Here is a 23,919-nt window from a genome sequence, read left to right on the forward strand (position 1 = left end):
GCTTTTTGTTTGAAAAAAAAAACCAAAACTGTAACCTAAGTTTGCTTTGCATTAAATAAATAAAATCTAAATCTAAAAATATGTTTTATAAAGATCAATAAACACAAATACTACTACAGCTACTGCACAACTCCCCAAAACAAGAAAGAAAAAGAAAGTCATGGCAATAAATCACTATTCTGGCAATCTCTCGTCTTATTTGAACAACTTTTGTGACCCGCAGTGACATCTGTATCATGTAGAAACTTGGTGTTGTTAGAAAACAGAGAGGGGTCAGAGGTAATTGAGAAGCTGGAGGACAGAGAGCTCCCACTGCCATCGCTCCACCCACTCAGCCCAGCTATTGAACATTCATCCTTGTACCTACTGGGTAAACTGAGTGTTAGTGGTGCCATCTGTTACTCATGAATCACAGCTGCGCCTATAACTTCTCTGACTGAGTAATGTTTCTTGGTGGTGAAGTGGACTTCCCTAATGAGCGAAAAACAAATGAGTAAAGCCAGGCAGCAGTCTTGCTGATTGCTGCCAACACTTCATTACCTCGTGGCTATTTTGGTTTCAAGTTAGTTTCTCACCAGTTCTCACAGTTGGAAAGAGTATATGAAGACCACAAAACTTCCCTTAAGAAATTTACTTCGCTTGACTGATGTCACTTTCTTTTCTTTTTTCCAGCTGATCTCCTAACAGCACCCCCTGACCTGACTTCAGCGGCCGCCATGTACCGCGGCCCCGTCTACGCCCTCCACGATGTGGCTGACAAAATCCCTATGACCAACTCCCCTCTGCTGGACCCTCTTCCCAACCTGAAGATTAAGGTGTACAACTCCTCAGGCTTAGTGACCCCACAGGATGACCTGGGTGGGGAATTTTCCTCGAAACTGTCGCCTAAGCTACCGCACTGCCTCCTGGACAACAGTGACAGCACGATGGGCCGTCGCACACAGACCCAGACATTGCTTCGCACCAGGGATCCATCCTGCACCGCACTGGGCTCCTTCAGCTCCCAGGGGGGACACCTCATCGTGCCCAACTCAGGTACTGTTGCAGAAAATGAGAGGAAATGTTTTCAGTTTCAAGTGTTTTGATCTGTGATTCAGTACATGTTCACGTTTAACCAGGCAAAATCGGTTGCATATTTCAAAATATGCAGAAATAAACACAGTATAAGAAAGATTTAAATGAGCTCTCATCTCTGAAGGAGGGCTCTGCAAGTTCCAGCAAATTCATCTTAAAACTCATTAGTTGTCTTTTGTCTGTTTTGATTGGAGCTGCGTGTTTTCATCTACCCAGTGGCTCTCCTTTCAGGTGCTTTATGAGCTATCATCAGCATTTAGCAGAAGTACCTCCGTTTGTGTGTGTGTGTGCGTGTGAGAACATGAATATGTGTGCGTGTGCACATATTTGCATACTGAAAGGATTAACTCCTCTCCACAGTATAACCTGACCTGGAAAATAGATCATCCATCAGTTCTTCCCTCTGTGCTCTGAGAAGGCCACTTTTTATTCATTCATAATAGGTGATGACAGTGATGATGTTCTCAACTGTTTCCCCTCCGAGAATGAGCACCTGAAACTCCAGACTATTTCTTGGTTGAGCACAGTAACCTGGTATCTACGCTGTGTGCCTGGTGACCTCATGGTGCTGCAAGACTCCAGGGAGTTACTGTGCCCGGCCAAGAAAGACGCAACTGGTCATTTTTCTACTTGGTTTTTCTATGGATTGAACAAACAAGATATAACATGTTAGTTTTGTAAGTTACAAGCAAGTCTCAGTCTTTGCACTCAAGTCCCAACTCAAGTCAGTCAGGTCCCAAGTGGAGTTCCAAGCCCTAAACTTTGAGTTACAAGTACATAACAAATCACAATGCACACTTCTGGGTGTGTGGGTGTGTCTGTTCCACATTTTTCTCCTCACTGACTTGGTCAATCCATTTGAAATTTGGCGCAGTGGTAGAGGGTCATGGGAGGATGCGAATGAAACAATATTACATCAATTGGCCAAAGGAAAATTGGCCAAGAAATTGCAAACTTTGAATGGGCTTATCTCATGCCCTGTATATCGTAGAGACATGAAACTTTGCTCAGAGATGCCTCTCCTCACGAGGAACACATTTGCCTCAAGAACCCATAACTTCTGGTTATATAGATTTTCTGCCATTTTGAATTTTTTGAAAAACACTTAAAATCGATCTCTTCCTAGGAAGTTTGACCGATCTGCATGAAACACAGTAAACATAATCTAGGGACCAATATCTAAAGTTCCCTCTTGGCAAGTTGGAAAACTTATTAAAACTGAGCTTCTATAAGGCAATGAATTTACCTATCTGCCTTTCAACGTGCTACCCCAACTACTAATTTACAGTTTTAGCCCACTAACTATCCCACTATTGGCAATGGTACTATTGTACTTTCAATAAAGCAATCGTACTATCAAATTCACAAAAACTCTGTCTGTCTTGACTATTTAATCTGCAGTTTCCTATGACCTGTATCCCAAACACACACCATGTGAAACTGTACATGGGCAACTGTGCACTCAATGGGTATGGACTAGTAATATATAAAATTTACAAAAATCATGAATGCTTTTTAAAATTTCTTGTTCGCTGGAAGTTGTTGCGTCTTTGTCATTTTACTCCTGCATGTTTTGCATACTGCAATTTGTTTTTTGTTGACCACAGAGCATTTTTCTTCGGCAATAAATTTCTCTTTGATATCATTTTTTCCGGCTGGTGCTTACTAATGTCACGTCAGTTCTTCATGGTTCTCTCATGCAACTTGGTTGTATGCTGTTGGATTGGTTCAGACAAAGTGGATCTAGGGATTTAGGTTTCGACTTGCTGGGAGTGATGTTGTTAATGTTTGTTGATTCAGGAAATGAAGGGAATGAATTGATTCATGACAAACCTTTTGAAAAAGGTACTTTTTTTTTATCTTAGTTTAGTACTTCCTAGTCAAGACACCAAGTCCAAGTGAAGTCATGAGTCATTGGCGTTAAAGTCATAGCTGAGTTGCAAGTCTTTCTGATTTTGTCAAGTCTGAAGTCATCAAGTTTGTGACTCAAGTCTGACACAAATCCAAGTCTGTAACCTGAGTCTACACCTCTGTTATTCAGCGAGCTTTACAGGTGATAGTTGGTGGATTTTGTCAGGCTAGCTGTTTTCCCTTGTCTCTATGCTAAGCTAAGCTAGCCAGCTGCTGGCTGTAGCATCATATTCAGTGGACAGATATAAGAGTGATATCGACCTTCTTATAAACTCTCAAAGACACTGTTAGAAATCTTTGAAAATGCTCACCGAACTGGCCTGAAATACAGTATAACTTATCTTCCAGATGTACACCATCTGAGCTGCCTCTATTTTACCTCACCACCTTTACCAGGATAACCTTTACACACACAGATGTGACCTTGAAATAATATGCTAAACCATATGCAACCCATCAGCGTGTTGACTGCTCACAGTATGACAAGGGTTGATGGATACCTAAGGTGTAAGCACTAGAGGTACTGACGTGGAGGTATACTGTTTCAGGCGGCTTACATTAGCCATGCTGTCCTCACTTCAAACACATGTGGGCTGTTTATAACATGCCACAGATGCATGTTGACAGGCATAGACAAACTAGCAGAGACATTAAAGGATACACCGACTTCTCAAGTTTCTTAAGTTTTCCTCTTTTCATTTTGATTCCTGTAAAAATGTCCTGAGCTGCTAGTTGTGCTCAGCCACCTCATCATGTTACATAGGCAGAGGGAGAGGAAAGAGCACATTTGATATTTGATCTGTTCGTGTGTCGGGGTAATGAAATATTTTGTGGCATCGTCAGTGTGGCTGTTTGGTATTTTGCATCTTAAAAATGCATTTCCCCATCTCTTTGAAGCTTTGCTGTGAGGGAGAGTGGCAGTGTGCGAGACGTCCCTGTGGCAGAGTTGTGATTGCCTTGCTAGCTAGCAAGAGAAGCTGTCTGTCACCTTTTGAAAAGTTCAGTACAAGGACATGGGAAATCAATGAGCTATCTGAGAAACCCCTCCAGAGAGGGGAAGAGTGTGTTTCTGTGTGTTTCTGTGTGTGCTTGTGCATGAGGGAGTGTTGGGAGGGGGTAGGGTCCTAAAAAATACATCGGACAGGACATCATATCAAATCAATCTGAGATGGAAAAATGTAAATCATGCTGGCTGCAGCAATATGAGAATGCTATGAAGAGAAGAGAGATCATTGATTTTAGAAATGAAATGTCACACCATTTCCTGATGCCATAGGAGAAGGCAATAAAGTGCCATAGTTTTTATATGTGGGGCTGAGGGGAATTGCGATTATTACTATACTTCTCTAAGAAAAATAATTACTGGCGCAGCATACAGTAGGATATATCAATTTTTGTACATTTTGTATGAGGAAGAACATTAAACCTGTAGTTGGTAACATTTTTAGAAATAAGTTTTTGCCAAATTTGCTGGAACTGTTACTACATCCTCACAGTAGTACACGAGGCAGATAATCTGTGGGAAAAAATGGCGCTCCTCTTCCTCCCTGCAGTGCTTCTCATGGCATTTGCATTAGCTCACCGCATGTGACTGAAAACAGCCAATCAGAGTTGAGGAGTCTGTAATACAGCTGTCAATCATAATAGTAACAACTTTATTTGTATAGCACAGTTCGTACAGCAAGTGACAAAACAGTGCTTTACATTAATAAAAAGAGAAAATGCAGGTAAAAGACAACAAGATAAAGTAAATAGGACGCAAATACATATCTACACAAATACATAAACACATGTCCTCTGGAAGGCTTTTCCAGAAAAGAGCTCCAGAGACACAGAATGCAGCGTCACCGTATTTTTTAGTTCTACTCTGGGGGCCATTAAGTCGACCAGGGGTAGAACATCTTAAGGATCTAGAGGAAATATATCTAACCAGCATATCAGAAATAATCAGGAGCCAGTTCATTAAGAAATTTAGATACTTTTAAAATGAATTTTAAAATGAACAGGATGCCAATAAAGAGCCATTAAAAAAGAAGTAATGTGTCCTTTTTGACATTTAGTGCTGCTGGGTAGATGTGCTGCTGTATTTTGGATTATCTGTAGTTTGTTTGAACCAATCATGTCAATCACTACTTGTGAACGATAGTCAAACTCTCAGACTAGTCAGTGCTGATCAGTTTTTGCTACTGCATTGTCTATGTCTCACCTCTGTTACTTTAAGAACATACTTTAGTGTACTGTTTAGCTGCAAAATGACAAAGAAGGTCCGGCCAGTGGGTTACTTCCAACATGGCGGCTGGGTCACAAAATTTCTCATTTTAATGCTAAACAGTACACTCAAATACATTTCTGAAAACATTTGAGGCAGAAATAGGCAACGTAGTAAGAGAGTCTTGATTCATGTATGACCAGCGTTGCCTAGTTTGACAGTTTGACTGCAGATCATGAGTCATGATTGACCAGATTGACAGCTGCATCAGAGTCTGTTTGGTTGTTTTCATTCAGATGCCTTGGATTCTTACAAAGACCATTAGTTTTTATGTTGGTCTGATGTCCCTGTCTGTGTTCTCTTTGACATTACACTTCACTAAAGAAACCTGTAACACACAGTATTGCATGCATTGGCAGTAGAAATAGTTGTCAACAATCCTCTGGTCAACCTGACTACTCACCACTCTCATGTATGTCTGTCTGTTTGTGTGTCTGTCTGGTTTTGTGCTCTCCAGGGGTGAGTCTGCTCATTCCAGCAGGGGCCATTCCTCAGGGCAGAGTGTATGAGATGTATGTGACGGTTCAGAGGAAGGACAACATGAGGTACAGTACGCAATGCCGCCTGCCACATCACTGCCCCAGAGCTGTGTTTACCCCTGTCAGCTCCGCCATGTCGCACATACACCAAGACTTCTGTCACAGTGCCACTAAACAGCGTCTCTTTGTGTGTGTGTGTTACTATGTGTGTTCCTGTTTGTGCACCTCCAGGCCCTCGGTGGATGATGGCCAAACAGTGCTGAGCCCCGTGGTGAGCTGTGGGCCCCCCGGGGCCTTGTTGACTCGGCCCGTCATCATCACCATGCACCACTGTGCTGTGTTTGACGGCCAACAGGATTGGCTGATCCAGCTCAAGAGCCAGTCACAGCAAAACCACTGGGAGGTGAGACATGGTGTCGACTCTAATGTCTATCAACATGCTCCAAGATTGAAAGTGTGCTTTTGGCAGTGTGTGTGTGTGTGACATATTCAAATGACCTGTTTGCCACCTAAAATAAGATTGATCGTGACACAGGTGTGATTTATCCATTAAATAATCCACATTTGGTTGGGTGAAAATTCTACCCAGCCAAAAGCAAAGGGGAAAGGTATGAGGGAAAACAAAATGATGAAATGTCACGGGACGATAGATAGCACGAAGGAGGTGAAGGGGATCAACTCCCCCAGCTTTGTTTGTGCAGCTCAGCACTGAGAGTGAGCTGCTGTTGCAACCAGGTGCTGAAATAGTAAACCTCTGATAGCAGGGAATGGGTAGGGACTGTTTTTCCCCCAGACTGCTTTCTTGTACCTTTATGAATGACTATTTTTGTTTGGGCATGCTGTTGTGCGCGCGTGTGTGTGTGTGTGTGTGTGTGCTGTGTTTGTGGTTTTGGAAGCCCTGTGCCTGCAGGCTCCATCATTAACAGTGCTGATGATGATAAGTTGGGTTGCTGAGGGCAGCAGTGTAAATGTGTTCTGCCTATCCCCTCACTCCTTCTCTTCCTCACTTTCTCTCTCTGCCACACACACACATGCACGCACACACAAAAACAGTACAATTACCACAAACAGATCATTTGTAGAGAAACTATGCCTCCACCTCCACCACAAAGGAAATGGTCCAGTTTTCATCTCGTTCCCCAAAATTCTTTATCAGTACTATACCTCAGATAATAATACGAGGGACCTTGTTGTAGGCAGTTATTAGCATCTTTTTCTTACCTGCCAAGAGAGCATTTCTGGGTAAGCTTTCCTCGTGGTTAATGAACTCTCACAGGCAGGATTGTGCTGAGACCTTTTTTAAAGTGGAAGGTGCTCAAAATATAAAGAGGAGCCATAATCATTTGTGTAGCAGCAAGGCCTAACACAGGCAGAATGAAGAGCAGTAGGAAGGCAGTACAGAACACAAAAATGCTTCTTTTTCTGAAGAATTTGTGCTTTTGCCTACATATGCTCATGGCCTAAATTAATAGGATAGAAATTCATAGAGGGCACTGCTCTTGGGGAGGGTATTTAAGAAACTTTTGACGCACTAGTTGGAGCCAATGCAGGCACACCGCAAAGGCCAGTCACATATTGAAAATCCAACTACTTAGTACCGTGCTATATGTAATACGTAACCCTCTGTCAGCTCATTATTGAGTAGCAGCTTGATAACATCAATTTCAGGAAGTCTTTGCACAATCTCCACTGCTGATGTGATGATATGACTCATGGAGCAGAGAAAAACTGCCAGAGTGGCTCCACATGCCTTCGTGACATTGATGAATTACTCAGGGGGCAGCCAATAAAGCTCAGTGTAAACTGAGTATTTTTAAGGAGGAAATAACTATTGATCAAGGGCGACATTGAGGGGGGGGCGTGTGTGTGTGTGTGTGTGTGTGAGTGTGTTGACACAGACAGTCTGAGGCAATCTGGACGTAACCAGTTGTCTCACCGGTCAGTCTGGCTCAGGTTTGTCGCATGGCACGTTTGCTGCTGTCCTCCTTGAAAAAGAAATTTTGTTTTTATCTCAAAGGGACTTACCTGGTTAAATATGGGTTAGACAAAAAATAAATTGTCACTGGCTGACATGTATACCAGCATGACACAGGAGGAGTTAAGTGAGCGCTACACATGCTGTACGTTGTGGAGTCAGTTTTAACCCTAAATATTGAGAGAAACAAATAGCTTTATTTCAACTTTTGGAGGATCTGATGCTGTGTCTTGTCATTTCAAATATCAGATGGGACGAAGATCCATATTTCACATATTGGAGGGGATGTACGCCCCCTGGTGATTACACGCTTGCTATTGATTACATCTCTGACCTGTCAGAGATGCAGATGGTAATATCCAAGGCGACGACAGCTTCCTTTATATGAGCTTGTCTTCCCACTGAGGCTAGCCTCCGTGCTGCATGTGTGAAATATTGCTTTATATGACGTGCTCTGTCAAAATGTGTATTCATCACCGCAGTAGAAAAAGGAGAGATGAGCTCCTCTGAAGAAGTAATTCCCGGACATTTATATATATAGTCATCACCACCTAGTGAGAATAATCAGTTCCATTGGCATCCAAGATGCCACACCCCTCCCCCTTCAAGACACACACATATATATACACACACACACACACACACACACACAATTGCACTCACAGTGTCAATGAGGGAACACGGTGTTGATGATGATGAAGACAGCAGGTCATATAATGAGGAACATGTGGGGCTTTCTGCTTCAATAAGTCTCCTACAAAGATTTATCCTCCCACGCCTCCGAGGAGGAAAAAAAACCCTCTGCTGATGAATGCAGTCAAAAATTTGTGAATAAATTATGCCGGGTGAATATGTGTGTGTGTTTACATGTTTTATTGTTTGTGTCTGCACACATACGTAAGAAGGCAAAGCCTACTTTTCCACTGTGTGTTCTAATTATCCCCCAATAAGGAGCCCCAGTGCCATCCCCCAGGAGCAGTTAAAGCGTCTAATGATCAGCCATAATACTGCTGTTAAACGGCCTAGCTCACAATAAAATACTGTAATTCCTTTTCTGTCTCTCATAATAGGCTGAATTAATGCCAATGTGCTGCTCACAGGAGTGTTTGGATTAGAGGGGGGAAAGACAGGGAGAGAAAGCAAGATCAAGGGAGATTGAGAGAGGGTGAAAGCCTCCTCAGACCAGACGGTCTTAATGAAAGAGAAATATGTCTTGGCATTAGCACTATTACAGGGGTCAACTGCAAATGGTCCAGATACTCAATCTTCTATTAACATCATACACACAAAGGCAGGGTGTCGGACATAAGTAGCACACACTTGCTAAGTGTAATATTTTAAAGAATAAGCTGATGTGAAAAGGCTGTGACCCCTGTATTGTCTCCCTTGAATTTACATTTAAATTCAGTTCAGGGTGAATTAAATAGAATTTAAATGCTCTGTTAAAAAAAGTAATAAATGAATTCAGCATTAAACTAGACAATCCAGTTATTCTCATCTCTGCCTTTAACTTAGCAATCGATTTCTGATGTGACAACAAAAATGTACATCATACAAGAAAAGTTTCAACTGAGAATGTTGTGGGCATTGTTACTGAACAGCGTGCTACAGTGCAAGTGAATGACTGAATAACTACAGATGTGACAAATTAGGTTTAAAGGAACAGTGTGTAGGATTTAGTGGCATCTAGTGGTAAAGATTGCAAATTGCAACCAACTCAAACTTCCCCCATGTGTCAAGCGTGAACTCCCGGTCAGGATTCCTTCAGTGTTCATTGATCAGGAGATTGTTATCAGGAGCCAAATTTTCCACAGAGTATGCTTCTGCTCCAAAACCAACAGACCAGGTAACTGAAACAGATAAAAAAACTGAATAAAGCAGTTTCATGCTTAAAAAAGCAGTGTTTCACCAATGCTGTTCAGCTCGCCAATGTGTGCTCACCTTTTTTCCCTGATAACAATTACAAGGTTTTTGCCAGGGGCTGAATTATCAGCAGCGGTCTCTTCCTCTACAAAACAGACACTGTAATTTCAACTGGCAAAAACACTGAATAAAACAGTGATTTGAAATCAGAAGCTGCTAACCACAGTTGGCGAGGCAAAAACGCAAAGCCTAGCAAATAGCAGAGATTTCCTCTACCCATATGATGTCAGGCTAAATCACACATAAGACTTAAAAAAGCTATTTTGTGGAGGCTTTATTGTCTTCACAATTTATTGTTTCTTATCTGTTTAATAAGATAAAAGCTTCGTTTACGATGAGGGAAATGGTTTAAGCTTACAAAAATGCGTCTCTGTGACGTTTCTGGGGAGGTGCACGGCTACGGCGAATGGTACGGTGTAGGCCCACGTCGACACGGAGCCCACGCCGTAGGTACATCATCGATTCGACACAGGAGTATAAATCCTGTTTGACTCTTGGTTGGGAGAGTGTTTGGTTTGTCCCTTTTGGGTTACTGTAGGTAACAAAAACAAGCAGAACACAGTAACTCACAGAAAATTTCACTTATTTAATATGGGTAAATAATGACCAGAAAGGGACGTGTTTCATCTACCACGGCGTTTATCAGGGCCTTTATATTTTGTCCATATTAAGTAAAATTGTCTGTGAGTGGCAGTGTTCTTTAAGACTTTAGGAGCTGTGCACGCTTCTATTTTTCATCACTCTAAGGTAACAAAAACACAACGATTCTTGTTTTCTGTTGATTATGCACTAAAGAACACATAGTTACTATATTATAGTCCATTTTTCCCAATATATCCACATTGGACCTTCAAGTACACTGTTTATAAGCGCGCGCACACACACACACACACGCTATATTAATGTAGTCACCATACATTTTTCTCACTTTTAAAACTGATTGAACTGACTAACTGACTGAACTGTCTCTTTCTAGGAATGAAAAAGCATTAAATTAGATGTAGAAGAACATGATTATAAGTAATAATTGATAATAATAATAATCATGCATCTTGGAGACAAGAAAGCAAGAACAGTGTTTTTCTTCTGCTATTAATTGCCATACATACTTGTCAACAAATGTGAATATATAAGAAAAGTTGAGGGGGACAGAGCCAGAGTGACAGCATTAGCAGTGCTTCTTTTGTTCTCATCTCATCCCTCTATATAATGGTATTTCTTCCAACCGCAAACCACATGTCCACCACACAATTACGAACCCCTTGACTGTTTCTGTTTTTTTCAGCTTATTATCGCCCACACTTGTGTCACTTCTTCTTTCTTCCTGTCCACATGTAGGATGTGGTGGTGGTAGGAGAAGAAAACTTCACCACGCCGTGCTATATCCAAATGGATGACGAGTCCTGCCACATCCTGACAGAGACACTGGGTACCTCCTGCCTAGTGGGCCAATCTCTCAGCGCAGCAACCACCAAGCGCCTCAAACTAGCCATCTTTGGCCCTGTCACCTGCCCTGCCATGGAGTATCACATCAGAGTCTACTGCCTGGATGACACACAGGACGCCCTCAAGGTAAATACACAGAAGGTTGCGCGTGTGTATCCGCTCTTTTATCTCTGTTTGCGGAAGGTTACGTAGCAGAAATTAAATGTGTTTGTACGCATTAATGATGTTTGTGGGTGTGTCATTTTGACTGAATTGTTAATGTGTGTGTGTGTAGGCATAGCCGGCAGATGAGTTGTGGGAGGCTGAATGAGAAATCTTTGTGTTGGTGTGTCACAATAAGAGGAGATGAGCGCTTGCGTTTGAAAAGCGTTGCTGCTCCTAGAAAGATGTAGCTGCTGCGCCAACACAAAATAAGCCACCTTTATCCCCCTACTCTCCTGTTGTCTCCCTCTGTTTAATACCTCTATCTACCTACATGGAGGAAAGATAAGGACGGATTATTATTCTGTGCAGGGATATTAAACACGGTTATTAAGTTTGGGAATGGGTAATGAGAAGTGATAGTGATCCCGCTGCAAGGACACTGAAGTTGGTTTCAGATGGCAGGTCTAGATTCAGGTTCATAAAGCCCGGAGGGAAAGTGATAAATATACTATAAAAACATTTCATTTGTGGCTTTACACAACAGAATTTGCAAGAAACTGCTGCAGCAAACAACAACAATTTACAGCAGTACAAAAGTAGAAAAATTATTTTGAGGTCAGTGTGCATGGCGTCATATAGTTACCAAGTGTGTGTGTGTGTTTGTGTATTCAGGAAGTCTTACAGATGGAGAAGCAAATGGGTGGGAAGTTGCTGGATGAACCAAAGACTCTCAACTTTAAAGACAGCACCCACAACCTGAGACTTTCCATCCACGATGTCCCCCACACATTGTGGAAGAGCAAACTACTAGCCAAGTACCAGGTAAACCAGTCATTCACCCTTTCAGGAAGAGGACAAACATTTCCATGTGACAGCTGAGTAAATCTTTTCCCCTCTCCACCTCTCTGCAGGAGCTTTCCTTTCAGCAAGTGTGGAGCGGTTCACAGAGGAACCTCCACTGTTGCTTTACCCTGGAGCGCTTCTCTTCCAGCACTGTGGACCTGGCCTGTAAGATATGTGTGCGCCAAGTGGAGGGAGAAGGACAGATTTTTCAGCTGGACACTATGCTGTCAGAGGTAGGACTGATAAATGAAGCCTAAACTCTTGCATGTAATTCGGCGTAAAGGGCTTAAAGTGACAATTCAACCGTAAATCAGTGTCAGTGTCGGAGATATTGGCCATTGAGATGTCCGCCTTTTCTCAAATATAATGGAACCCATGTGGCACTCGGCTCGTGGTGCTCAAAGTGCCATTAGCTCGCTCAGTGGTGCTAAATGAGCTACCAGTAGCTGCATGTTTCCCTCTGTGCGGTGATTCGGTTGGGTGTGGTTCGGTATTAAAAAATAGTGCCTACATAAAACTGCGTATGTCAAGGCCTGTGTATTATCATGAGTAACTGAGTCATGATTTTTGGAAAGAGACATTGCAGGTCAGTTTTTCAAATGGGGTCTTTTTGCACTTTGAGCACCACAAGCCAAGTGCTATCTTGTTCCATTATATTCAAGAGAAGGCAGACATCTCTTCAGCTGATATCTCCAACTCTCGGCAATTCACACCAAAACACTCTAGATTGAAGTAGCACTACAGGTAAGAAGAAAAGTACGTGCTTTTGATTTTGGGGTCAACTGTCCCCTTAAAAGAATGACTCTCCTTGTTTAGATATGAGCAATGCATTACAAAAAAAAAAAAAAAAAAAAAAAAGGTTAGGGTTAGGGTTACGGGTTTTGAAGCTTCTTGTCACCTGAATTTGTCATTCAGATATTATGCATTTCCTCTCTCACACTGACCTCGTTATCCCTCTGTTGTGAGAGATATTTGAATGAATGTATGCTCTCTCCCATGTCCTCTTTCTTCTTCTTGCAATGCTCACAAAGAGTGACAGGGTGGAAGACAGGGAGTCTCGACCCCACAGCCTTCATATGGTCCTGCCTATGACAGGCCAATGCAGAGCAGAGGGGGAATAATCACCCTCTAGTCATGCTGCACTTGTTTCACAAAGGCCATCTGGCCAGGAGGATAGAGCTTGAGGGATGGCGGAGCACTCAGGCTTTGTGCTCAGTAATGAGATGAATTACAGTACATGCAGTGCAGAGCTGTGTCCCTGCCTGGCCTCGGTTCATTTGTCTCTGGGTCTTGCTCTGGTTTCTGTAGCCAGACCTCCAGCACTTAATCCTCCAGATGTAATATATTTGAAAATCACTCAGCTTGCATCAATGAATGGATGGCGATAAAATGAATAATTTTCGCTTTTTATACAACCCAGAAACAGAAATTTTCTGTGCTACAAATCAATTTGAGCTACATTATGCTTCGCATTGTGAGATGGTGTTAAATTATGTACATGCTGAAAAAATGCCTCTGCTACAGTCTATCTGTCTGTCTCTCTCTCTCTCTCTCTGCAGGACTCCCAGAGTATTGACACGTCTCTGCTGGACCCTGCCAGTAACATCACGACACTGGTGGGGCCCAATGCTTTCCGCATCCCTGTCTCCATCCGACAGAAATTGTGTGGCAGTCTGGATGCACCGCAGACCAGGGGAAATGATTGGAGGATGTTGGCCCACAAACTTAACCTTGACAGGTGGGTAGAGGAACAGGACTGTCTGAGAGAGAACAGGAGTGAGACAGTGACTCAGATTCAGGCCCTCAGCGGTTACAATCTGGCCATGGGAACAGGCTATGATCAGACTTTGCTTATTTTCTGAGGGAAAATGAAACAGGAGAAATGAAGAAATACTTGTGACTTGTGTTAGAAATATTTATACACAATCTTACTATTCAAAAAGTTGTTGATGTGTAACTTCAGCTACCAAATCCTTTTTTTCATTGGAAGCAAGGAACAAGATAACGTGCATATTAAAACTGTAGATAAGTGTTCTGTTTTTATTTGATTTTGATTATTCTGTTGGAATGTGACTCATTTCGATAATCATCTGCTGAATTGAGATTAATTGAGCTGGGCTGAGACAGCGAGAGAGAGACAAAGATAGAATGACGCTTCTCTTTTCAAAACGTCACCCATGTGTCTTTGATAGTCTTGTGTGTGTGATGGAGATACAGTGTGTGTCCATTTATAAGGTCCCAGCTCAGCGGGGCGGCCTTATCACATGCAGCAGCTGCAGATTGAAGAGACCACTGACAGAGTGTGGCGTGAAGGAAGGAGTGCGGGGGAGAGACTTGAACCAGCCTCTTATTCATACTGATGATACAGACAGAGCTGTAATGTGTGTACATAGGGCTTGTTAGTTTCAATTTTTTTTTCACATAATAATCCAAGTATTTATGGTTGCTTATTTTAAATATCAAAAACTGACTGACACATGTGTCAAAAATAGGATTTTAGAAATATCCTTTACAATATAAATGCTCTTAAAGTTATTTGAATTTATTAGGTAACTTAAAGACACACATCTACAATCAGCAGCAATTTGCATACTCTCCCCACTATTTTTTTACAGTATGCCAAAGAATGACATAGTATAGTATAGTATGTCATAACAAGTAAGTAAGTAAGTCATAGCATAGCATGGAACAAAAATGTAAAAAGAAAATGTTGTTAAGTATATCATAAAAACTAAAAGTAAAGGTATAGTTGTGTGTAGTTTAGTATAGTATTTTGTATGTATGTTATATAGTATGTCATTAAAATGTCACAAAACCATGACAAAAACGTCATAGGATATACTATGATGTTTTTTCATGGTTTTGGACGACATACTATAGTATGACTTTTTTCATGTCTTTTGATGACATACTATACTATAACTTTTTTTTTTTAAAAGACAAAAACATTTTTTGGGGCATTTGTGCCTTTAATTGATAGGACAGCTTAAGTGTGAAATGGGGGAGAGAGAGGGAATAACATGCAGTAAATGGCCACAGGCTGGAGTCGAACACAGGCTGCTGCAGCAGCCTTGTACCTGGGGCGCCTGTTCTATCCAATAAGTCACCAACACTCCTATACTATGATTTTTGAGATCATACTTTCTTATGACTTATTTTCATGGTTTATGGTTATGGTTCAACCCATACTATACCATAGTATAGTATGTCGTCCAAAACCGTGAAAAAATGTCATAATATACTATGTCGTCCAAAATCATGAACAAAAGTCATAGTATAGTATGTTGTCAAAAAACATGAAAAAAGTCAGAGTATATATAGTATGTCGTCAAATTTTGGTCGACATACTATACTATGACTTTTTTTCATGATTTTGGACAACATGATATACTATGACTTTTTTTCATGTTTTTGATGACATACTATACTAAAAAATGTCATAATATAGTATGTCGCCCAAAACCATGAAAAAAGTCATAGTATAGTATGTCGTCCAAAACCATGAAAAAAAGTCATAGTGTAGTATGTTGTCCAAAACCTTGAAAAAATGTCATAATATAGTATGTCGTCCAAAACCTTGAAAAAATGTCATAATATAGTATGTCGTCCAAAACCTTGAAAAAATGTCATAATATAGTATGTCGTCCAAAATCATGAAAAAAAGTCATATTATAGTATGTCGTCCAAAATCATGAAAAAAAGTCATATTATAGTATGTCGTCCAAAATCATGAAAAAAGTCATAGTATAGTATGTCGTCCAAAATCATGAAAAAAAGTCATATTATAGTATGTCGTCCAAAATCATGAAAAAAGTCATATTATAGTATGTCGTCCAAAATCATGAAAAAAAGTCATATTATAGTATGTTGTCCAAAATCATGAAAAAAGTCATAGTATAGTATGTCGTCCAAAACCATGAAAAAAAGTCATAGTGTAGTATGTTGTCCAAAACCTTGAAAAAATGTCATAATATAGTATGTCGTTCAAAACCATGAAAAAATGTCATAATATAGTGTGTCGCCCAAAATCATGAAAAAATGTCATAATATAGTATGTCGTCCAAAACCTTGAAAAAATGTCATAGTATAGTATGTCATCAAATTTTTCATGATTTTGGACAACATGGTATACTATGACTTTTTTTTCATGTTTTTGGATGACATACCATACTATGACTTTTTTCATAATTTTGTATGACATAAATCGTCCAAAAACCTTGAAAAAATGTCATAGTATAGTATGTTGTCCAAAATCATGAAAAAAAAGTCATAGTATACTATGTCGTCCAAAACCATGAACACAAGTCATTGTATAGTATGTCGTCAGAATCTAAGAAAAAAAGTCATAACATAGTATGTTGTCAGAATCTAAGAAAAAAAGTCATAGTATAGTACGTCATCAGGATCAATGAAAAAAAGTCATAGTAAAGTATGTCGTCAGAATCGATGAAAAAAAGTCATAGTACAGTATGTCGTCCAAAAACATGAAAAAAAATCATGGTATAGTATGTCATCCAAAATCATGAAAAAAAAGTCATAGTATAGTATGTCATCCAAAATCATGAAAAAAAGTCATAGTGTAGTATGTTGTCAAAAATCATAGTATAGGAGTGTTGGTGACTTAGTGGATAGAGCAGGCGCCCCATGTACAAGGCTTCTGCAGCAGCCTGTGTTCGACTCCAGCCTGTGGCCATTTGCTGCATGTTATTCCATCTCTCTCCCCCATTTCACACTTAAGCTGTCCTATCAATTAAAGGCACAAATGCCCCAAAAAATGTTTATGTCCTCTAAAATCATGAAAAAAGTCATAGTATAGTATGTCGTCAAAAAACATGAAAAATGTCAAAATATAGTATGTCGTCAGAATCGATGAAAAGAAGTCATAGTATTGTATGTTGTCCAAAATCACCAAAAAAAGTCACAGTATAGTTAGTCTTGCCACCAGACAATCAGAGATCTCCGCCTTCTGATAGTCTGCGGACACTAGTATGTCGTCAGAAATCACCAAAAAAAAAAGTCACAGTATAGTATGTCGTCAAAAACCATGAAAAAAAGTCATAGTATAGTATGTCGTCAGAAATCACCAAAAAAAAAAGTCATAATATAGTGTGAGGCAACAATCACCAAAAAAAGTCATAATATTGTGTGAGGCAATAATCACCAAAAAAAGTCATAATGTAGTGTGAGGCAATAATCACAAAAAAGTCATAATATTGTGTGAGGCAATAATCACCAAAAAAAGTCATAATGTAGTGTGAGGCAATAATCACCAAAAAAAGTCATAATGTAGTGTGAGGCAAAAACCATGAAAAAAAGTCATAGTATAGTATGTCGTCAAAAAACATGAAAAATGTCATAATATAGTATGTCGTCAGAATCGATGAAAAGAAGTCATAGTATAGTATGTCGTCCAAAATCATGAAAAAAAGTCATAGTATAGTATGTCATAAAAAAACATGAAAAATGTCATAGTATAGTATGTCGTCACAAATCATGAAAAAAAGTCATAGTATAGTATGTCGTCCAACACCATGAAAAAAAGTCATAGTATAGTATGTTGTCCAGAATCATGAAAAAAAGTCATAGTATAGTATGTTGTCCAGAATCATGAAAAAAAGTCATAGTATAGTATGTCGTCCAAAATCATGAAAAAAAGTCATAGTATAGTATGTCATAAAAAAACATGAAAAATGTCATAGTATAGTATGTCGTCACAAATCATGAAAAAAAGTCATAGTATAGTATGTCATAAAAAAACATGAAAAATGTCATAGTATAGTATGTCGTCACAAATCATGAAAAAAAGTCATAGTATAGTATGTCATAAAAAAACATGAAAAATGTCATAGTATAGTATGTCGTCACAAATCATGAAAAAAAGTCATAGTATAGTATGTCGTCCAACACCATGAAAAAAAGTCATAGTATAGTATGTCGTCCAAAATCATGAAAAAAAAGTCATAGTATAGTATGTTGTCACGAATCATGAAAAAAAAGTCATAGTATAGTATGTCGTCAAAAAACATGAAAAATGTCATAATATAGTATGTCGTCAGAATCGATGAAAAGAAGTTATAGTATTGTATGTCGTCAAAAAACATGAAATATGTCATAATATAGTATATCGTCAGAATCGATGAAAAGAAGTCATAGTATTGTATGTCGTCCAAAACCATGAAAAAAGTCATAGTATAGTATGTTGTCCAAAATCATGAAAAAAAGTCATAGTATAGTATGTCGTCCAAAATCATGAAAAAAAAGTCATAGTATAGTATGTCGTCCAAAATCATGAAAAAAGTCATAGTATAGTATGTTGTCCAAAATCATGAAAAAAAGTCATAGTATAGTATGTCGTCACAAATCATGAAAAAAAGTCATAGTATAGTATGTCGTCAAAAAACATGAAATATGTCATAATATAGTATGTCGTCAGAATCGATGAAAAGAAGTCATAGTATTGTATGTCGTCCAAAACCATGAAAAAAAGTCATAGTATAGTATGTCGTCCAAAATCATGAAAAAAAGTCATAGTATAGTATGTCGTCCAAAACCATGAAAAAAAGTCATAGTATAGTATGTTGTCCAAAATCATGAAAAAAAGTCATAGTATAGTATGTCGTCCAAAACCATGAAAAAAAAAGTCATAGTATAGTATGTCGTCCAAAATCACCAGAAAAAGTCGTAGTATAGTATGTCGTCAGAATCGATGAAAAGAAGTCATAGTATAGTATCACCAAAAAAAAGTCACAGTATAGTTAGTCTTGCCATACTTGTATAGTATGTCGTCAAAATCCGTGAAAAAAAGTCATGGTATAGTATGTCGTCAAAATCTATGAAAAAAAGTCATAGTATAGTATATCCTCAAAAATCACCAAAAAAGTCATAGTATAGTATGTCGTAAAAAGTAAAAAAGAAAAAGTCACGTTATGTCGTCAAAAAACATTAAAAAAGTCATAGTGTAATATGTCATAAAAGCAAAAAAAAGTCATTTTACAGTATGTCCAAAAAAAAAAAAGGTATAGCGTAGAATTTCATAAAAAAAAATGTCATATTATAGTATGTTGTCAGAAATCACAATAAAAAGTCATAGTACAGTACGTCATAAAAACACTTTCCAGGGTAAATTCCCCACAGACCTCTCTGGAGGGTTAGACTGTAGAAGGAGTACATCGAAAGTGGTCCCACCCCTAACATTATACAGTACAGGTGATTAGGTCTTTGGGATGCTACAAATGGCTGTGCTAAAAATGTTGAAATCATTTTGCAATTATGTCAGCCCAACAGCCAAGTCCAGTTTTATTATTCAAGTAAACCCAGTCACAGTTCAACTCCTTTTTCTTACCCATATCTCTCTGTTTTGTCACAATCATTCACTCAGGTATCTCAACTACTTTGCCACCAAATCCAGTCCTACAGGAGTGATCTTGGACTTGTGGGAGGCCCAGCATTTTCCTGATGGCAACCTTAGCCGCCTGGCTCAGGTACTGGAGGAGATGGGGCGCCATGACAGCCTTGTTCCTGCAGCGACTGAACACTGACACCTGCCCACCAGGGAGTGTGACATTCCAGGGAGTAAGAAGACATAAAAAGAAAATAAGAGAGGGGGACGCCGTAAAGCAGGCGAGTCATTTGGCATCACACTGACAAATGCACATACACACTCACAGATCCTCTGTGTGTGTGTATGTGTGTGTGTGAGTGAGAGCACTCAGAGAAGTAAGAAGAAAGAAACAGCTAGGTCTACTCAGCCATGACCCAGTTAAACATTGGCAACAAAAGGTGTAAAAACTTGGAGGGTAAACAAGAATCTCTGTCATTTCTCTCTGGCTGTTCCGCTCTCTCTCTTTCTGGTACGACAACTTGATATTTTTGGATCTAGTTTCCTTGGAAACAGCTGTCCGGTTATTTGGATGGACTGTGCGGATATGTGGATGATGCCCTTGCCATAGACAACAGTTTGAGTAGTGAGATGCTATCAAAGGTCAAAGGAGCAAGACTTGGATCAGAGGAAGCATCGCTCACTTTCCAAAACCAGTCTCCATAGCAACTCCATGGATGAGTATGTGTTCTGTGATAACATAGTATTTAATAATATGCCTATTTATACATATCTTTTTTTGTTTTTGTTTTTTGTATTTTATGCTGCCTGTTATGGAATATTTTGCCCTCACATTTGTTTCCTCCTCCATTATGTTTGACTGTATCATAGCACCTCCTGGTGGACTCTTGCAGTAATGACTCATTTACATGTACAGAAGGAAATCAATGATGTAACCATTTTACAGCTTTAGTGTTGCTGTCGTAACTACTCTTAATACTTTTTATTCATGTTATGTATAATTATTGATTTTGAATTATGTTTGCTCCTTTTACATGTTTTTTATCTTTAAAATATTTTTGATAAGTTGCATTGGTTAGGATTTTTCTTTACTTTGTTTGCATGTTTATTATCAGGTCATTTGGCTAATTACATCAGTCACTATTGCTCCAAATAGAGGGTGATCAAGACAGTTTCCCAACTGAATAAAAATCATGAGTGATGCTGAAGATTTGTATGTTGTTAAATATATCATCTACATGAAAGAGACCAGGCAGAGAGGAGAGGTAGATACTGTAGAAAAGGGACTCAAATAAGTATATTTTTGTAGGACCAATGTAACTAAATACAACTGCTTTTTACCAAATAATTGACATACAGTGTATGAGGTTAAATTTATTACAGAGGGCGATCACCTAAATATCAAACGACATTTCTTGTGTTCAGAACGAAATGACTTTCATCTGTGATTTTGGAGAACAGAGACTTCTGTGTTTGTACATTAACGACAGAATCCATCAATGTTACGGTGACACCAACTATGTGCATAAAAATTAGTGGTAGTTGTAAATGCAACATTCCTTTGATGCAGCAGCACTTGTGACTGTTCCAAGTGTTCTTGGTTGGTTCTTGTTTTTGTTTTTTTGTTTTTTCTTAATGGCAGTTGTCTCAGTTTTCGTAAAGCCGTCTATGCAAACTCTGCATCTTTCTGAACAATCTTTACATTCTCAGTGGGCTCGCCTTTTTGCATTTCCTAGTTGTTCTTCAGCTTCATGATTATTATTGTGTATAGTGAGAATGTAGCCTGTCTGTTTCTGGCACTCATGATGTTCCTCGCAACTGCTTGCATTTCATCTGTCAAGTTATTGTACAAAGTGTAAGAAAGAATTTTTAAGACTAATAATAAATTATATTTATATGCAACATTGAAAACCAAGCGTGGGGTTGTTGTTTGTTTGCAATATCACACACCAGTGTTCGACACAAATAGACCAGCCTTGGAGACGCTTAGACATTTTATTGGGGAATGTTACCCAGATCCACTCATACACTCTCATTAATCACATATGTACAGATTAAATAAGGCACATGCCATAGTGGTAGAGTGGACGGGACATAATTCTGTACACAGATAAATCATCAAAAAGACATTTTAACATCCAGCAAGACAATAATATCAATCGATTTCAGCTCCATTATGTACAAATGAACCATGATGGGAAGGAAGAGCAAGGTCTCAGCTCACAAATTCATCAGTGACATAAGAGTCTGACGCTTAAGTCTTACTTGTGTTCAAATGTTCTGTCTTTTCTGTTGCTGCTGGACAAATATATATATATATCATTAATTTAGTCTTACTTCAGTTCTTTAATAATAATAATAACAATAATAATTATAATAATATCACTGACAATGACGTCACTGAGCATGAACTAGACATTTCTTTGGATGGATGACAGTGACTGAGTCAAAAAACTAAAACACAAAGGCAGCTGTGACAGTACAAAAGACTGCACATACAATACTGCTGTATGGCTTTCAGGGCAGAGCAGGAGCTCCCGCTGTTTAGAACTCATCAGAGGGATTTAAGTGTTCCTCTCCTGCGAGGGTCCCCGTCAGCGCGCCCACCTGGACCGTCGGGACCCGACAACCACTCAGCTTTCACAGAAAGCACAACCTGAACATTTGGTCTGAGGCAGAGGCGGCTCAGACGGTGGGAGGCCAGATCTCCCCTGACATAATAAATGTTTTGCCTCTCATTTCTCTCGCTCCCCGTCGGCCGTTATCTCCATCACTCATCCTCGCTGTCAGTTTCCTTTGTCCTCTCTTTCACAGTCTCTTTTTTTCTTCTTCCCTTTCTTCTTATTGGCCAGTGTAAGTGGCGCTGTGCCAGTGGCAGTGACAAGTCTCTGGTGATGAGAAGAGCGTCTCTCTTAGCTCTTTGTCACAGTTTGATGTCTTGGGTCTCTAACATCTTCGCCAGGGTCTTCTTCACCCTCAGAGCTGTGAGGCGAGAGGCCGGGCTGTGAGCCCAGCACTCAGACATCAGCTTTCCCATCTGCCGTAGACACTGAGGGTACACATGTACAGATACGTAAGAATAAAACAAGACTTTTTAATGACATTTTTTAAAAGCTGTTCTATCATGTGGAAAAACCATCACTAATGATTCACTCACTTGGATGCTCTGCTTAGTAATAAATGTGGAGAAGAATATATAACATTTTTTCCTCAAGGTGTTTTTTAATAGCTTATAACTGCTCTATAACACATTAATAAATAAGTTATTAACCATTAATAAAGCCATAAAGTCTTCTAAAAATATGCATTGCTTGAGAGCAGTATCAGAAAATATTTAGAATACCTCATCACTGCTCCAGCGATTAGCAAACGAAGGTCTTTGTTTCTTAATGCAGACGACTTCTCTCATGTCCTCATAGGACGGATCAGTGGGCACAAGGTCGTGATAGGGCAGCTGATACTCCTCCACAATACCTTCAGGAAAAAACACGGATAAAGGGGAATAAGTAGTGTCATGAAGAAAACATCAAGACAGATTTTGATAATGCAAAATAAAAAAAACAGCTAGATTTCCATCCTTACCTCCGGAGATGCAACGTCGCGCCATCTCCCAAAGGATGAGGCCAAAACTGTACATGTCAGCCATTATAAAAGACTGGAAGTACGTCCTGTTCAGGGTCTCTTCCAGCACTTCAGGCGGCATGTAGCGCTTGGTACCAACTCGTAGGTTGGGAGGGATATCCACCTCATTGGTGTCACTGAGACAGAGAGGAGAAACAGAAATTGATTAAAGATATTTTGTGAAATCTCCAAGATAGACTAAAAGTGTTCAAAAATCCAAAATATATTCTCTACCTGTTAAACTTGACAGCCAGTCCAAGGTCTGCTATACAGCAGAATCCGTTCTTTTTCACCAAGATGTTTTTACTCTTCAGGTCTCTGTGTGCGATGGCCGGTTTGCCCTGCGTGCCATAGATCTCAGTGTGCAGGTGACACAGGCCCGATATGGACGAGTAGGCCAGTTTCAGCAGAGCCTTGACGTCTAAGGTGTTAGACTTGAGGTAGTCGTATAAAGATCCGTTCTCGTGGTAGTCTGTGATTAGGTAGAGCTGAGTCCACGAGCCGGTTCCTTTAATATCTGCTGCGATGAATCCTGGGAGTTGGAAAGAGAGGGATGACAGGAATGAGAAACACGCACATAGAAAATAACACAAATGATGTGAGTCAATTTTGGGAACATCTCACTCGCTCCGCTGTGGGTTTACCTTTAAGTCCCCCTCCAGACATGTTTTTAAGTAGGCTATGTAAAAATACTCTGTGATTAATATTTTGTCTAACATAGTTCCCCCACATAAAAAGTAAAAAGGAAGCAGCTGTCTTTCTCCCTTATTGAGAAATTCTGGATCTGGCCTTGCACCCTATCCACCACTGCTGCCTGTGCTAGGTTTCACTTCTGCCCTCTACACTCAGGCAGTGGTGCCACAGTGCTAAAACAAAGTGTGGATATAGGTATGGC

General features: G+C 39.7%; 2 protein-coding genes across 4 annotated transcripts in view; one reads left to right on the top strand and one right to left on the bottom strand.

The window, feature by feature from the left end:
* Window positions 1–21,324, top strand: part of unc5cb (unc-5 netrin receptor Cb) — a 148,274-nt gene extending 126,950 nt beyond the window's left edge. For all 3 annotated transcript variants that reach the window (XM_049603744.1, XM_049603745.1, XM_049603747.1), the window contains 8 exons: window positions 673–1,035; window positions 5,712–5,799; window positions 5,965–6,136; window positions 10,970–11,203; window positions 11,894–12,043; window positions 12,133–12,297; window positions 13,624–13,802; window positions 19,443–21,324. In XM_049603744.1, coding sequence (XP_049459701.1) covers window positions 673–1,035; window positions 5,712–5,799; window positions 5,965–6,136; window positions 10,970–11,203; window positions 11,894–12,043; window positions 12,133–12,297; window positions 13,624–13,802; window positions 19,443–19,602 — 1,511 coding nt within the window. In that variant the 3' untranslated portion in view covers window positions 19,603–21,324. The remainder of the gene's footprint in view (window positions 1–672; window positions 1,036–5,711; window positions 5,800–5,964; window positions 6,137–10,969; window positions 11,204–11,893; window positions 12,044–12,132; window positions 12,298–13,623; window positions 13,803–19,442) is intronic.
* Window positions 21,325–21,368: 44 nt separating this feature from the next.
* Window positions 21,369–23,919, bottom strand: part of bmpr1bb (bone morphogenetic protein receptor, type IBb) — a 75,518-nt gene continuing 72,967 nt past the window's right edge. Inside the window, exons 11-14 of the mRNA XM_049603748.1 lie at window positions 23,259–23,556; window positions 22,986–23,161; window positions 22,747–22,877; window positions 21,369–22,452 (exon numbers count right to left, since the gene is read on the bottom strand). Of these exons, the coding sequence (XP_049459705.1) occupies window positions 22,327–22,452; window positions 22,747–22,877; window positions 22,986–23,161; window positions 23,259–23,556 (731 nt within the window). The 3' untranslated portion in view covers window positions 21,369–22,326. The remainder of the gene's footprint in view (window positions 22,453–22,746; window positions 22,878–22,985; window positions 23,162–23,258; window positions 23,557–23,919) is intronic.

Source organism: Epinephelus fuscoguttatus, linkage group LG18 (assembly GCF_011397635.1).
Source record: "Epinephelus fuscoguttatus linkage group LG18, E.fuscoguttatus.final_Chr_v1".
In the NCBI taxonomy this organism is placed as follows: Eukaryota; Metazoa; Chordata; class Actinopteri; order Perciformes; family Serranidae; genus Epinephelus; species Epinephelus fuscoguttatus.